This window comes from Punica granatum, chromosome 5, assembly GCF_007655135.1.
Source record: "Punica granatum isolate Tunisia-2019 chromosome 5, ASM765513v2, whole genome shotgun sequence".
NCBI lineage: Eukaryota > Viridiplantae > Streptophyta > Magnoliopsida > Myrtales > Lythraceae > Punica > Punica granatum.
Genome location: NC_045131.1, coordinates 8,766,531 through 8,783,295, shown reverse-complemented (window position 1 = coordinate 8,783,295; position 16,765 = coordinate 8,766,531). Strand labels below are relative to the sequence as shown.

The 16,765-nt window shown below is 41.3% G+C and overlaps 2 protein-coding genes across 5 annotated transcripts; one reads left to right on the top strand and one right to left on the bottom strand.

Moving 5' to 3' along the window:
* Positions 1–1,952, top strand: LOC116209209. Its single transcript, XM_031542794.1, has 2 exons — positions 1–74; positions 503–1,952. The coding sequence occupies exons 1-2, from the start codon at positions 53–55 to the stop codon at positions 1,699–1,701; spliced, it is 1,221 nt and encodes a 406-aa protein (XP_031398654.1). The 5' UTR covers positions 1–52; the 3' UTR covers positions 1,702–1,952.
* A 7,836-nt stretch (positions 1,953–9,788) lies between these two features.
* On the bottom strand, positions 9,789–16,077 carry LOC116207775. Of its 4 annotated transcripts, none has more exons than XM_031540866.1 (9): positions 15,521–16,077; positions 14,213–14,265; positions 13,028–14,138; positions 12,648–12,942; positions 12,167–12,376; positions 11,853–12,026; positions 11,118–11,315; positions 10,919–11,032; positions 9,789–10,323 (listed from the first exon to the last, which is right to left on the bottom strand). In XM_031540866.1, the coding sequence occupies exons 3-9, from the start codon at positions 14,110–14,112 to the stop codon at positions 9,976–9,978; spliced, it is 2,424 nt and encodes an 807-aa protein (XP_031396726.1). In that variant the 5' UTR covers positions 14,113–14,138; positions 14,213–14,265; positions 15,521–16,077; the 3' UTR covers positions 9,789–9,975. The 4 variants fall into 4 exon arrangements, with proteins under 4 accessions (XP_031396726.1, XP_031396728.1, XP_031396729.1 ...); XM_031540868.1 differs by having other exon boundaries at positions 13,028–14,102; positions 15,521–16,076; XM_031540869.1 differs by lacking the exon at positions 15,521–16,077 and having other exon boundaries at positions 13,028–14,102; positions 14,213–14,275.
* Between the last annotated feature and the right edge of the window lie 688 nt (positions 16,078–16,765).

Genomic DNA, 16,765 nt, shown 5'->3' with positions numbered 1-16,765 from the left:
TCATGACAGGAAGAAATGGCAAGCTCGGCTTGGGAAAAGCAAAGGACAAAGAATGGTATACTTGGGAATATTCAGTAAGCCCTACGCCCTTTTCGCTTCGTTTTATGTATCGTATCATTTCTCTTATGCTAAATATTCTTTTAAGAATATCGGAAACTCGTCATTCACCCAAAAAAATATGGAAACTCCTTCCTTCTATAAACATTCTAACATCCTTTCCGTAAACTTAGCTGGTGGACCCGCCTTAATGTCTTTTCCTGGATGTGAAGATAAAAACTGATACAGTTTTTGAAAACTACAACTTTGCCGAGGATTCACAATTAGTCCTCTTTTGCCTTTGTGTAGTGGGGTGAGATGTCCAGTTGACTACATTTTTAATTTTCATGGAAATGGATAATTTCATTGCTTGTTGAAAAAATTTGGGGATGATAAAAATATTTAGCCGATAAATCATGTGTTCAGTCCAATATCATCCTCCTTCTTGAATGAAAATCTTTTGCAGCCACAGAAGAGGAAGCAGCAAGAGCCTATGATGTTGCAGCGATAAGGTTGAAAGGCCCCAAAGCAGTCACCAACTTTGCACTCAGCAACTACGATGTGGACAGAATTTACCAGAGTGGGAAAATTCTGATTGGAGAGGGAGCATCAAAGCGGATAAAGAAGACTTCAGTGGAGGAGATTTTACTTTGGAGAACAAGGAGCAATCCTGGGAAAACCTCCGGTCCCGATCTTTCCCAGGAATGTATTGGTAGAAGCTCTAAACCCTTAGAAGCACCTCCTCTTAAGGAGAAGATCCGAACTCTAGCTGATTATTACCGACAGAAGGATGACAGGGATGATGATCTTTTTAAGATTCCTTGGGAACGGGAAGACGAGGACTATGATGCCAATCTGCCAGTTTGGATTAGAAATGATAGCTTTTTATTCCTTAAAGACATCGAGGTTCCGCCCTCTCAGATCGACCTCGACAGTCTTCTCTATGGGCCAGCCAATCCCCACGGAGACACTTTCTTTGTCGGAAGTCGGGAGTTTCCACCTTGGAGGTTGCAGGATCCGATGGAATGTCTTCCAGGACCATCGCAAACCCTAGCAAGGCCAGGGTTCGCGAGCTCATGCCAGGATCCAAGTGAAGGCTATAAAGGTATTAGTTCCAGGAGTGACATGATCAACCTGATGAGTGCTCCAACAACGAGAACAAATGGAATCTATGTGGGTGAGCATCTGCTCGAACTCTTTCCAGATGCAAGTACTCCCGAGGTGGACTGGGACAATATACTGCCTGGGGAAGCCTCAAACAAAGACTTCTCAGGGGTCAATGGAGAGTCTAAGAAGCAGAGCAACGGGATTGAGACCAATTTGGACAGCTGTGAGGTCAAAACTAGTGAGGAGAAAGCTAGTCCTAAGTTTGTTCAAAGCCCTAGCTCCTCCACGGTGAACTACTCTAAAAACCCTAACTCTGAAGAAAAGCCGAGCGAATCTGCCATCACCGCGCATGGAAATCCAAACAAGGACATGAACTTGACTATGGTGGTTCCTGGTGGTGGTCAAGGCAATGGTCGGACCCATTCGTCGAACAAGATTGGCAGCTTATTCCCAGGAATTGCAGACAAAGTGCTACATTTTGGAGTTACTGCAGGATGGTTAAACAGGTTCTTGAAGAACGATGGAAATGGCGATAATGGATCAGATGAGAACGTCTAGTACTTCTCTCATCTGCAAGAGTCAAGGCATGAAAGCAGGTCCTAATTCTATATATCAAATAAAAATCGGGTCTTATATATACCCTCTCAGTTTTCCCCTTTCTTCCCGGGTAAAAAGAAGTGCAGTCGGTTTTGAAGTATAACAGTTCAATCTCAGTAATCAGTACCAAGGTTGTCAGAATCGCGATTCTACCTAGAATCGGTCGAGGGTCGTAGAATCATGAATCGCGATTCGAATCGTGAATCGTAAGATTCTACCTGTAATTAAAAATATATATATATATATATATATATATATACGTAACATACTTTTCTGAGCAAAAAAATTAATTCTTGTTCATTCAAATAAAAACACAAACCAACAAATCAACAATAAGTCATAAAAACTCAAAATATCGTTACAAATTATCGAAATTCAAGGTTCAAAATCCAAATCATAACTCAAATATCGTTATAGTATTTGCATTTAATCTTTGGTCTTTCTCCTGGAACTTCATAACCGTGTGCCCATGCCGGATCATCTCTAACTCCAGTTGCATTTTTTCTAGATTTGACAACTACCCTAGTATTATTAGCCGATGCACTACCAGATCCACTTGCAGAGGCCATATCTGTTCAACCCAAACTCAACAGTCACTCACTTAACAATTCTAACACAAACATGGCTTAACTGATCAACTCAGTCCAGAACGACTCATTCTAGAACGACGACTAATAGCAGCAAAAATTTTGTTACAAAAAAAAGGGAAGGAGTTAGGGAAAAGGTACCTGGGAAGCAGTCAAGCAGCCCTTTGTGAGTGGAAATCCCTCCAACAACTGATAGTACTTCAATGCTGAGTGGTAATCAGGTCTGTCTGATCGTGCTCATTCTCCACTTGCAGGACATTGAATAGAGACTACACAATAAACAGCAGTCAGCATCATTATTCATCGACTGCTTTTCCCCCTATCAAATAGTTTTCGACAAAACAACTAAACAGGGAAGGCAGATTTATTAAGTTGCTTGTATCCGATGCGAGAATGACGACTCTCGTGCGGATAAGCGGAGACAGTCAAAAGAATATGAAAAATAACACACAAAATCCATCACCATCAGCAGCTCATGTTTGCAACCCATATCCACACTCCTAGTTAGAATTGCATAGCCTCCAAAAAAATTGCTTCCCGCAATTCGATCTTCAGTACAAATAAATTCCCATTCTAAAACATATACATCTCGTGCATATAACAACAGAGAAGGATCCACCCAAAAACTTTATGGCATACCTCACTCAACAGTTCTGGCTCTGAAACTGTTTCTTCTTCATCAACATTTACACCTTCAAGCTTTAGCTGTGAAGAAACGAGGCAGTTCATATATAAAGTCATTAGTGGCACCAAATTAATGTGAGAAATATGACATACTCAAACAAGCATCAATATAAGGAATTACAAGCATCAATATAAGGAATTACAAGCATCAACATACTGAACTAGCATGTTGACCCTCAAGGTTCTACCTGCAACTTTATGCAAACAAGCTGAGATTGAACTTACAACATATATAGCTCTTGGCAGCGGATTGCTAAGCGTTCGATGTGCATCAATTACCCGAGCAGATTGTTCAGCAGCATACTCTTTTTCTCGCTGTAGTGGAAATGCAGCAAAGCTATTAAAAATAAATATCGGAAGAACTCTTCGCCTGAGATCTATGAAAACAAAAGCATATCTCAGATTTAGTATGGACAAGGTCAGGATGCAACTTCTTCTGCCAGTCTTTGTACTTGCCCTCTAAATTCTTCTGCCAGTCTCCGTCTCGAGAAAGAGACAAGAAATCGGAGAGAAATGCGAGGAAAAGTACCTGGAATGGTATGGAACTATCGAAGATTTCGTCCGCAACCGCAATCGAAGCTTGGACAAGCTAGCTTCTCGGAAGGAAAAGAGGAAGAACCGCAAGCTAGCTTCGAAGATTTCGTCGAAGACGTTCGAAGGTCGAATTGGAAGGACTTCAGCAGGGGAGAAATTAGGGTTCGTGACAGGAAAAGAGGAAGAAGGGCCGGTGGGAGAGGGGTTTCGGGTTTGGGCTTTCGGGTCCAAGCTTCGGCCCGCTTATTGGGCTCGGGCTTGGGCCGAATCCAGCCTGAACCCGATTCTGCGATTCTACGATTCAACAAGCGATTCGGCTCCGATTCTACAATCCCGACTCACCTAGCTGAATCAGAATCGGTGATGCTCCTTGAATCGTAAAATCGTACGATTCTACGATTCGAATCGCGATTCTGACAACCATGATCAGTACAAATATGATCAACATGCCAATATTCATCAATGTGAACTGCAGAACTCAAGAGGGGGGAAGAAATCAAAAATTTAACATCAAGATTCGCCCAAGAAAGTACCACATATAGATCGATGACGTTGGATAAATTTTTAAATAAAATGGGCTTATTTTGAATTTGAGCCCATATGCAATCAAAAAACTTAAGCCCTATAAATTATTGGACCTTTTGTCTTATATTAACTGCCCAATTTTTCTTTCTTTGACTGGTGTGGGACAATTGCCCTCACATATTTTCCACTTTTTCTCCAACAAATGACTTTAAAATCATATTTTTACGAAGCTCGATTGAACACTTCTGTACTTAATTAGTTCATGTATGTAATATACGTACTGACCGCTCATTTTGTCACCCTCGGTCTCGGATCTTTTATTAGTACGAAAATGCCCCTGCATAGTCACCAAAACTACAAGATGAGGGCCCCCAGTCGACGAGTAAATTGTGCATGCATGAGGGGTAGGTGAAATGCAGAAGAAACAAAAGGCAGCTATGGCTCAATTACCATAAAATGTGCCCGTTCGTTACAAAGTCGACTTACCGAGACAAAGGATTGACAGGCGTGGCAGTGGGGCCAAGGGCGGTGACGTGGGGCCCCTCCTTGCTCATCTCGATGACATGGAAAAATAGGACAGATTATTACAGAATGTAATTGAGCATACAGAAGGAATAAAACACCATCTGTTCGATCGTAACACGTGAGAATGGAACTCTGTATAATGTCACCGATCCCGATCGATCATGCACATCGTAGGGCGCGGAGGCTGGGGACCACGTGAAGAACCCCGCCGTGAGTGACAGCCTCACAAGAGGGAGAGGAGTTGAAAACCACAATAGCCACTTGTAAGCAGGACCCTGCATGCAGAGAGAGGCAGAGAGGAGGATAAAACAGCAGTGTGATTGGGCTATTAGCAGCAGAGTTTGGTAGGATAATCTCAATCTCCGTTTGATCTGAGCTCTGAAATCTGAGAAGGAGGTAGACAGAGAGACAGGAGAAGATTTGGTGGGGCCAGGCTCCAGTACCTTTGCCCAGTGATTGATCAGTAATGTTTTTTTTTTTTTTCCAATTTCCGATGTTTGATTTTTTTTTTGTATATCTCTCTTTCTCTCCCTTTTTATGTGCATGTTTTTGGTCGAAAGTGTGTTTTTCCAACATCTTCACCTAGTTTTTTTCGTCACTCCAACACTAAGGTTACATGCATAAATGGTTGTTAGGGTGGTGATAATTATATGCGTTAGATTGATAGCAGATTTATTTTTTTTCCCAGGTTTACTGAGGTCGATTTTCGTAAACACAGGTATATCAAGCTAGATAAATTTGATCTCGTAAAACTAACTTGATCCAATGCATAAGGTGGTTGTTCAACATTGTGAATTTGTTAGAGAAAGTCTTATATATAAACGGATACAGTGACGATTGTTATGAGGTTTTTAAGACCTTTTAAGTGAAATATGGTGTCAGCGTCGAATGTGATGAAAATAAAATCTTCAGATCAAGAGTTCGTTGCCGTTAGTTAATTCCAAAAACAATTAAACATCAAAAAGAGTAGATTTCTTGCTCCTCCAACCTTATCAGAGTGTAGATGGCAAAATTGCATCACATGATAACTTAATGAACATTCCCTTCATTATTAACGACCTTCTTTACTTTCCATATCATTAAATTGTAATGTACAGAACCTACTGAAAAAAATTTATATATTGTACAAATACATCTCTCACTTTATGAGTAAGGATTTATGTGCGTTACGGTTTCTTTAGAAACATGTGTATATTACTCAAAAGAATAATTATAGGGCATGAGAAATTTGTAGTATCGTGGCCGTAGGACAATTTGCATGCGGAGATGCACAGAAAAGCCGATTACCATCAAGTGGCCATTTTGACACATTTAAATTAGTTTTACAAGGTGCGAAATTTAACTTAAAATAAGATTTGATGTGATTAGTAGCTCTCAGTAGCCAAATTCCACAGCACATTATTGGTAATATATATATTCTGATTATTTCAGGATAACTCTTTTCTGAGAAGATGGACAGGCAGCTGAGAAACACGAGAGGTAAATCCTTTCGTTCACCTTATCTGTCTTTTGTATGTATACATATATATGTCTCATTTTCAATTCCCTATCAACTAACTTCTCGTTAGAATGAGAGTTTTATTTCTTCAGGTCCGTCTGCGAACAAGCAAAATAATCTGAAACAATCAGTACCAGACGAGAAACAAGCCTCTTCATCATCAATCTTAGAGAACAATAATTTACAGCCTGGATCATCACCTTCAGCGGGACTTCGGCGTTCCCCTAGATTCCTTGGCAAATCCAGCCAAGAAATTGCACTACCTTCATTTACTTCAACCCCTAAAACTCAAGCTAATAAATGTCCGAAAGCAGCTGGCAGCTCCAGCAGTAGAACTGCCAATACGAAGCAAAGCATTTCACTTGAGGTTGCAATGATCACAGAAGAAAATCCTAGGGAAACCACCCTCAGGTTCGACTATAAAATTTGCTCTCCCTCATTAGTATATCTTCTGCTTACCCTCGATCACGTATAAGTTTTTCATTGATGTAATGTAACAATTCCGTCTTATTCTTGACAGAAATGTCACGGTCCTAAACAAGGAAACGTCCCGAGTTAATAATGGCAACAACGATGGCCATGAAGATCCTGCTCAAACTAGTGGAAGTGGAAATAACTACAAAAGACCGCATAGCAGTTTTCTTGACAGGCACTCAACTTACCGAGGAGTATGCAGGTTGATCTACAATCTTTTTATTTATTTATTTATTTTGACAATGACAAACGTACATATCTGTCAATTTATGGAAAATCAACTTCCTGCAAAAGGTAATTAATATATAAAATCGATAAATGTGGCAGGCATTCATCGGGACGACACTACCAAGCATTTGTGTGGGATAACACTGATCCAAACGAAAAATCAAAGTCAAGTAATTCATTCAAATCGGACCTAACAAACGATCTCCCTCTTTTTTTCCATTGTACTATGGGGTTTTCCGGGTTATTTGTGCTAACCGTTGCTTTATTGATGTCCTCCATGTTTCGCTTGCATGGGACATTGTGTTGCAGTTTATATTGGTAAGTTATTGAGCTATGAAGCTAGGTTTATTTTGCCTTTAATTTCATAATTTAGCCTTTCCATTTTCACAATATTTTTTTATTATTTTTGGGTAAATTTCTTAATAATTTTGGTTATTTTTCTGGCCGGCTCCTTAAGGTGGATATGATAATGAAGAAGAGGCAGCCAGGGCATACGATTTGGTGGCTCTTAAATTGTGGGGCCCATCAACTCCCCTTAACTTCCCGGTAGAAATTTTAGTTTCTTTCCATAATATTACAGTTCAAAGCACTAATGACATAAATATGCTGCAATTTATTGAAAGCTACAACAGTAACATTCAATTTAGTAACTAAGTTAATTACCCCAAAAAAAAGAGCAGAAACTAAGTTAATATCTTTCCATATTAGTAGAGGTTAATCAATAATGTCACAAATATTGCCTTCTTCAATTGTGCAGCTTGTTGACTATGAGAAGGAAATGGCGGACATGAGGAGCCTTCCAAAAGCCGAATATATCCTCGCTATAAAAAGGCGAGTTCCGTAGACTCATTCATCACTGGTTCACAAAACAATTTCTGATTGATTCAACCATATGATATGTCGGTAATCTAAACCATGATATTCGCATCGAAGAAGTCGTCATCACTATGGTGCGGTTTATCCGGTATGCTAATGCAGAAAAAAAATAATGTCCAATCTTACTTTCAGGAGGAGCAAAGGCTTTTCAACGTGTGCCTCCAATTTTCGTGGAGTTTCCAGGTATTATGCGCAACGTATGTGGTCAAATATATGTCTGTGTATAGATATAGATGTGTAGGTATATAATGATTCGTGCTATATTATATACGGGTCAAATAATAGCCCTTTCACAATCGAAAAGCTCTCAAATTGCAGGAGTGTTTGTGGTAAGAAATGGCAAGCTCGGCTAGGGAAAAGTAAGGGAGAAAGAAGCGTATACTTGGGAGCATTTGGTAAGCCCTATAGGCTTTTCCACACTCTTATATGTTTCCGTATCACTTCTCTTTTGCTACGTTCTTAGTATATCTGTTCAATTAATGAAAAATGTGGATGCTCGTCCCTCGTATAAAACTTGCAGTATGTCTTTTTCTAGACGCGAAATAAAAAACCAAAACGGCTTTCCATAACTATATGTAACTTGCCTTCAAAGGTATCATTGCTCTCCTGACCAAATGAACATGCATGTTTTGCAGCCACTGAGGAGGAAGCAGCGAGAGCCTATGATGTTGCCGCAATAAGGTTGAAAGGCCCGGAAGCGGTCGCCAATTTTGAGCTGAGCAACTATGATACGGAGGGAATTTACAAGAGTGGGAAGATTCCAATCGGGGAGGGAGCATCGAAGCGGATAAAGCAGAGTTCTGCAGAGGAGATTCTGCTTTGGAGATCGAGGAGCAGTTCTGGGAAAGCCTCAGACCTTGGTATCCCCCAGGAAAAGCCGGTAGCAGCAGCCAACAGCTCTCAACCCTCAGAAGCACCGCTCCTAGAGGAGCAGATCCAAGCCCAAGCTGACCACCAAAAGGGGGATGATCATGATGGTGATGATCATGTCAAGATTTGTCGAGACCTGCATGATGATTCTGATCCCAATGGTAGCTTCTCATTCCGTAAAGACATCGAGGTTCCTCCTCTCTATGAGCCAGCCGGTCCTCTTGGAGATAGTTTGTTTCCGGAATGTGGTGTCAGGTTGCAGGATCCAATGCACTTCCTTCCAGGACCACTGCAGACCCTATCAAATCCGGATTGTCAAAGTTCTGGGTTCGCGATCTCGTGCACAATTGAAGGCTACGAAGGTGTCAGTTCCTGGAGTGACATGATCAATCTGATGAGTGCTCCCAGGAGAACAAACGGGATCTATGTAGATGGGTATCTGCATGCGCTCTATCCGGACGGAAACATTTCCGATGTGGACTGGGAGGATATATTGTCTGGGGAGGACTTCGCAGGGGTCAACGGAGGGTCTGAGAAGCCAAGGGACGGGACTGAGAAGACTAGCTTGGATGCTGGTGATGACAAAACTAACTCACAAGTAAATCCGAGCAAAGCAGTTGCTACTGAGGATGGATCATCGGTGGCCAGTCATGGAAGTCTAGACAAGGATGCGACCTCGACTGTAGTGGCTCCAGAAGGAAGTTCTACGATGGCAGTGGATGGCGAGGCCAGCAATCCTGTTGGTGGTCAAGGCGACGTGAGGACACATGCATTCAACAATGGGATTGGCAGCTTATTTTCTGGAATCGAAGACGATGTATTCGATTTTGGAGTTACCACGGGTTGGTTAGACAAGTTCTTGAAGAACGACGGAAATGGTGATCATGGATCTGATGAGGACTAGTACTCTCATGTGCTGAGACAATCTTTCTTTGATTGTACATGTATGTATCTGTTAGTGTAAGACATTAAGGAAGTCCTTTACATATCAACAATTCAATCAGGTCTTATATCCTCTTTCCCCCTCTCTCCCAGGAAAAGAAGTGCCGTCGGCCTAGGTTTGTCTTAGCCGACTTTTTTTTCATATGGGTTGCCCGACCTAGGATGACAGGATTCACGCCGACCTTGATAGTCGGGTCGCTAGTAAGTTTGGCCAAGTTTTTGCTTCCTTATTCCTAATCTCGTACGCGGTTAGGAGGAATTAACAATTGAATTCCCAATCGATCATCTCAAGCAAAGCAACTGCATTTCGAAATATATACTACAATTCAAGAACTAACTCATATTCTTCATACATCATATATTCACGATAACATAGAAACTTGATTCTCTGTTCTCTCAGAACATGTATCAGCTATTCTCCTCCCGACCATCCATGACTTTACATCAGATTCAGAACCGAAAATATACACAATTGTACTACATGAGCTAATATTACATGGACCAGACCTCGCGAAGGAGCTCGTAGCGCACGTTCATGGCAGAATGAGCACCATGCTCCACGTGCTTCCCATTTTCGTTTCCATTTGACACATGAGTAGGAGAGGACTGCAACTGATCAATTATGGAGGTTAAAGGAGAATCCAAATCATCCAGTTCTTCATCACTGGTGTATCCTTTCCTCTGCACTGTTGACACGCTCCTCGATAAAGGAGACCGCTCTCCCGCCTCCGCAACTTTCTTGGCCACGTCAGCAGATGATGGTGGGGAATAAATGACCGCAGCTGCCGTATAAGGAAAATTCCTGGTGGTCTCCCCTGAGAGCCTCCGCTCCACAATACTCTGTTATTGAGAGAATTTAGTTAGCACTATCAAAGGAAATCAAGATACTGGTTTTTTAGTTCTCAGCATGGTTATCAGAAACTGATCAGACACTTCCGGTTAGACCAGGGACAGACCCTGTTTCTGTCCCAAGTATTTGCTGAATAAAAATGATGGGCCCAGTATAGTTCATAGAAGCCGGAGATGACCTTAGGCCCAAGTCAAAGAGCCCACCCTAGCATATGTCCCCGTGGGATTCGAACTCGAGACTTGGGGGTCTGCAAACCACATGGGAGTGAGCTTGGAACCACTAGACCATCATTCCCTGATGGTCCGTCCCAAGCATTTGGAATGGACTCTAATGCTGATAACTTTTAATAAGCGGTTGAAAATGTTGAATAATAAGTTGAACCTGTAGAAACTCCCATTATCATTGACCCATGAACGAAAAGGCATCTAGTTGTTCCATTTTCAGTAAAGTTCTAATGAGCGCCTTCTATAATTTGAAAATAAACCAAAGATAAGATAAATTTGGGGTAGAGCGAAATTTATTTTTATACGTCTGATCTTTGATATAATACACAGGTGAAAAGGCTCTGCAAGAAGCAAATTATACCTCAGCATTCAATGCTTCCAACACAGCTCCCGGAACAGCATCGGGGCAGAACTCGTCAGGAGTGAAATTGCATAGTATCCTTTTGACCAATGGCAGACTTATCGATGGGCAGACCTACCGACAGTAAACAATCTCAATCAAGTATCCCACAAGGAAGAAATGCCTAAGTTAAATCTGACACTCTTGGACTCAATTTTACCTCCTTTCGAATCGACCTGTCCATAAGCATATCTTTTGGAAGCATTAGAAGATCACTCAATTCATTGAGAAGTACGAAAGATTTAGGGTCACTATCTCCACCCTGCCAGTGTTCATTTTCATTCTGGTGTTCCTCTTTAACGGCATCATCAGCATCCATGCCAAACGCATCAGTAATCCACCGAGACCAATTGCCGACCTGCAAGACATACTACTTAGAGCAGCATCCAAAAGGCTTTCACTTCACGTAATGACATTACTGACAAGAAACCACATGAGAGGAATGGCTCCAAAAGGCAATTGTTCCTCTCATGAACAAATCTTTGCTGTTCGACTCTGAGGCATCAAAAATTTTTAATCATATTCATGATGGCAAGTGGATCACAACAGGCGTCGATGGCATGAACATAAGATTTGGCATTATCTGGCAACATCGGTGGTGTAATAGCTTTTTCTTTCGTAAATTTAAATTTTGTGGAGTGATATTAAATTGTTCACTCAACACTCGATTGTTCCTTCACAAAAGGATAGTTTTTTTTTTTCCTTTTCTTTTTTTACTTCAAAGGTAGTATCAAAAAGCTGTACCCTTGAAAACTTAAATTTTTATACTCGATGTTCAAGCATGACAGATCCTGCCTCTCAGTTTTCCCTTGGATAATTCAATTAAATAGATGAATGTGGTATCAAATGAAGATCTGCCCAATCAAATGAAAAAAAAAAAGAAGATAATACATACAGCATTCTTCAGCTGAGCACCAGATCCAAAGCTCAAGTCTCCAGCAGGAATAGGCAGAACCTTGGAATCAACAATTGGATCAGAGACAGGGTCTGTTGGGATCTCATGGGCTGATTCACGTAGAATAGCATTGAACATGGCCACATCTAGTCTCGCTACACACTGTTTCATGACCTAAAAAAGGGGACCCGTTCTCGATATTAGCGCAAAGTAAAGAGAAGTAACCTTAATAAAATGACAGGTCAGAAAAAAAATCAGAACCGCATAGGCTGGAGGCATTGAAGCATGAGAGCATATTCCATTAGACCGCATACCATTCTTGCCAAAACAGGCAGGCAACCACACTCATGCCCTCCAGCTCTAACAGGACAAAGCTGATGTAAAGCATCTTGAAAAGCAGTTCTCCACAAGTCAATTGAGAAGCTGCCTTGCTGCTGATCTCCCAAAGCTGGTCCGAGCAACCTCCCAGTGATCTTACTGCTGCTTGAATTGCCATCAGGAGTTTGCATATACGGCGTCAAAGCCTGAAAAATTGTGTAATCAGTGCTAATAGAATGAACATTAGAATGCACATGACAATACATTGGAGAATCCTAAACTCTCTAGATCTTGATACGACTGATAAAAAAGGAAAGGATGCGCATTATGAAGAAACAAATACTTGAATCATATCATCATATTGACTGAAAGAACCATAAAACTAAGGCAAACATCCTTTCAATATTTGAACTCTGGCTCCTCCAACCTAACAAGTATTAGAAGAAACATTTTTTGATTTAGTCAGACAGTGCATACCTGCCACCATACTGACTCAACTATCCGAGAGAAAATCCACGATTCAATTTTTCCAAGTGCACCAATGAATGTTCCAGTTTCTTGCCAGTCATCCACAGCCTGCATAAACCCATTTCTTGGCATATTGTTGGAAGCCGCCTTCGTTTTCAAAGTGGAATATTTTCCTTCACTCCTCTTTGTAGTAGCCCCATTTGACTCAGCAAATCTCGTAAAAGGACTTGAGTTACGTGAACCTCCAAATGCTTGAGAAATAATCTCCCGTAACACAATTGTGTTGGACAACCAGAAATTCAACCTTAACAAACGTAAAGAACAAAACCTGGTCACTACTTTCATTTCAATATAGTTTTCTTCTAAGCTGAAATATTTAATGTTTATACCTTGGGACATCATTGCTACAGGACCGAGCAATCAGGATGAGACCTGATGCAGTGTTCTTCGCAATAGTGCCCCTCCTGTCTTGCGTCCAATGTTTACAAGCATGAATATACAGTCTTGAAAGATGCCTAGCTGGTGTATGCACCTTGTGTGCAGAGCTCCCATGCTCAGGTACCACAGAGTATAGAGAAATTTCAAGAGCAGCAACTTCTCTCAATTCCTCTTCGAGTTTCTCAATTCTCGTTTCCATTTCTTCGATCTTATGTTCCAAATCTGCCTCATCTTTATGTACACCATTCTTTTCAGCATCAAATCTTTCATCTTCACTTCCAACACTTAGCGTACCATTTGAAGCCTCATCTAAGACATCAACTTCCTTATCATCTTGAGCAGGTTTCTGCTCAACTCCTTCAGAAGATTCGGATGAAGGATTGGCAGGATCGCCCATATCTTGCAAATTGTTGTCAGGTGGACTTCTTGTAGAAACAGTTGAAGGCTCACCACAAGGTTTATTAGATTTCTCAGTAGTGTTTTCTACAACCTTGGTGTGCAATATATCTGCTTTTCCATCCAACCCTTCAGCTCCACTTTTAGAAGAGCCCTTTACAGGACTACTCTCAGATGCTCCTGGTACCTTTTCCTCACCATGAGAGGATGCTGAATCCCGAGCAGAGTCAGAGTCTGACACTTTTTCCTTATCTTGGTCAGACTCTTTATCCACATCAAGAGAGTTTTCATCCAGATTTTCATCATCGTTCTGTTTAGATGCACTAATAGAGGTTTTCCCATTGCGACGTGTCTCCTCAGACCTGTTAACATCATCCATATAATGTATAACCATGTCTTCATAAACTTCAGGGGCCTCTGTGCCCAAGTTTGTATCACTTACTACAGTGCTGGAATCAGCTCTGGCAACTGAAGCCTTAGATACAGTTCCTTTTCCCTTCGCACCCTTCGTGCCATTATTCTCCTGGCGACGATTTAAGTTTTTCTCATTAGTTCTTCCTGATCGCTTCTTCTGATTGCCATTTGGAGTTCTCCTCATGTCACTGTCCATAGTAATTTTTCCCTTTCTAGCTGCAGTCATAGACAGTTATGACCATGAGGAGATGCCTGCAGAGGAAGTTCTAAAATGGCAATCTAAAGAGTTTGTGAAAAAAGGATGTGCCATGTAATGTATATCTCACCAGCGGATCATTGACCGACTCTCTACCAGTTAAGAATACAAGACAAGCTCCACCTGCAGTAAACTTTTTTGGCATCAGAAGAACAAAACCTTAACAACTTTACTCTCAAATTCATGAGTAAATCTGGAAGAACCAACATGATTCGTAATGATGAGTGCCGATGAAAAGCTAACTGTCAGCTAACATGCAGAAAGTCAAACTGGAAGGACCCGCAAAATTGTAGTTGGGTCAAATCAATTATATGAGAAGAAAATATCCCTCAAAGCAATAGCAAAAGAATGAGCTTTTAATTTGGAACCAATCATCAAGATCAAAGCAATCAATTATTTCGGTATTTAGAGCATGACCGCGGAAAGAGATGGGCCATCGACCCCTAATTCTTTTTAATAAATCAATGATTCAATATCAAGAAGGAATGGAAGGCATTGGTCCTGAAAGTGCAATCTCATAGTTCCAGAGGAGGAAAGCAATTACATCCACTGGTAATGAATGGACTGAGCCATCACGTCCGTACAGTCTGTAACCCATCAATCATCAATTATGTGGAACCCACCAAGCAGATGAATCCAATTGGTCACAGCCTCCCAGAGCAGAGCTCAAGTCCATGAATGAACAGTCAATCCAATGAGCGCATCATTCCCCATGACAGCAGAAAAAAGGATGCTATGATCATTTCATGCTCCAATCGGACAGCATGAAATTACATCAAACACACCGATTCCCGAATCTGCTGCAGGGAATTGTCGAATCTGTACCATGGTCCAGAAAATATACGAATCCCCTGCTCAAAGGTGCATTTTTGAGGCAGAAATGGACGACTCATGTCTTATTTATGCAATGTTTAAGCTCAATTTTCCGGAATAATGAATCCAAAACAGATATCCGCTCCAACTTCGCAAAAAACAGAGCAGTAAACATCCAAAGTTAAAAGCTAATCACAGAATCGCACATGGAGAAAGCAACAGCTCATAAGAGTGCAGCTCTACCCTACATGGGCATCGGACAAAAACGAACACGATGAAGGAAGGACGGAGAACAGAATCACCAGCCACGAGAACAGGCAAAAGAACCGACAAAACCAGAGCAAGCAAACACTCCAATGGAAACGCCAACGGATCAGTCAATTCACCGGAGCAATGCGTTGTCGACGTCGACCGAGAAACACCCGGAAACCGACAAACCGCAGTATAAAAAAAAAAGAAGAAAAAACATAAAAAGCTGCGGACGAAACCTCTAAAGGAGATTCGAACACGAACCGCATAGAAAGAGAGAGAGGAAGAATATAAAAAGGCTGAAAATGGAGCTTACCGACGCCTTTTGCTCCTTCTCCGATTCTCGCACCGGAAAATGCTTCGGGATCAGTGATCACCACCAACCGCCCTTTCTCTCTCTATATGGATACATACATATATGTATGAATGACTGTAAGCGCGGGGCTCTCTCTCTCGAGACGGTTACTTCTGCTCTCTCTCTCTCCCCCCATATGCTCCGTCCGGGAATGGCTATGGAGTGCGAAGGTGGGAAGAGAGTGGTGGTGGGGGTGGAGAGAGTGCGGGAGGGAAGACGCGCAATTAAAAGGCGTGTTTTTCGGTTGTCGGAGGGCTGACCGGGAGAGGGTGTCGGTGGCGGGGGCGAGGGACCGGGAGCAGCCGGTAAAGTTGACGGCGTCAAGTGCCAAGATTTTTTGCCGGGTTTCACTCACCCAAACTGCTTTGACGTCGCTGTCTCGGTCCGTCTCCGTTCGCCGTTTGGTCAGAGTCTCCTACCGCTGGTATGAGTGAAAACGTTGAATGGGGAGCGGAAGAGTGGGGGAGAGAGAGAGTGTCAGTCCAGTGATTGTTTATTGTTGGTCTGAAGAGGATCCGATTCGGGTCGGGAGATGGTCCGAAATAATGGTTCCGGGAGTGGGGCCCGCCCAGGTGTATTCTATTCTAACAACTTTTCTTTTTTTCATTTATTGTGGATTAATAATAGCAAATTGGTCATTTATTTTAGGTCAATCAGTAAGCTTGATTTAAGAAGGGGAACGAAAAATAATCAATAGCTATAATCGTTTAATATGCAAAGTGAATGTGAAGATATGTACCCCTGCATTCGTTTTAACACTGTCGTTAACTTTTGAAGATGAAAATCGGTATTTATTCCGTGTTTGTGTACAATTTATTGGATCGTAAAATGAATTTGTAATACTTTCAAATAAATTATTAATTTTATATTTCACATGATTTACTTAATTTATAAATGAAATACTGTTTTTTTTTTTAATTTTCAAAGAGTAAGTATATGTGCGCATTCATTTATTTTATTGATTAAGAGATTTATTCATTGATAATAGACAGATAGACATGTATGTATTATATTCCTATTGGAAACTATTATATCATAGAATTTTCCACGTGGAAGCACATGTATGCAAACATAAATTCTATGACAATATACAAAAGGAAATTACAGTGGATCCTATTTTGACTAACAATAGTGCTCTGCTTTTATCAAAGTGAAGATAAATAAAAACTGTTCCTTTTTATTTTTGAGGGCCCATAACGGTCTAAT

Excerpts from the sequence above, each read along its gene's own strand:
- LOC116209209 (XM_031542794.1), top strand. The coding sequence starts at position 53 with ATGGTATACTTGGGAATATTCA. Across the intron at positions 75-502 it reads GGTATACTTGGGAATATTCA|CCACAGAAGAGGAAGCAGCA; the intron begins GTAAGCCCTACG and ends AATCTTTTGCAG.
- LOC116207775 (XM_031540866.1), bottom strand. The coding sequence starts at position 14,112 with ATGACTGCAGCTAGAAAGGGAAAAATTACTATGGACAGTGACATGAGG. Across the intron at positions 11,033-11,117 it reads ACAGGTCGATTCGAAAGGAG|GTCTGCCCATCGATAAGTCT; the intron begins GTAAAATTGAGT and ends TACTGTCGGTAG. Across the intron at positions 10,324-10,918 it reads TGGAAGCATTGAATGCTGAG|AGTATTGTGGAGCGGAGGCT; the intron begins GTATAATTTGCT and ends TCTCAATAACAG.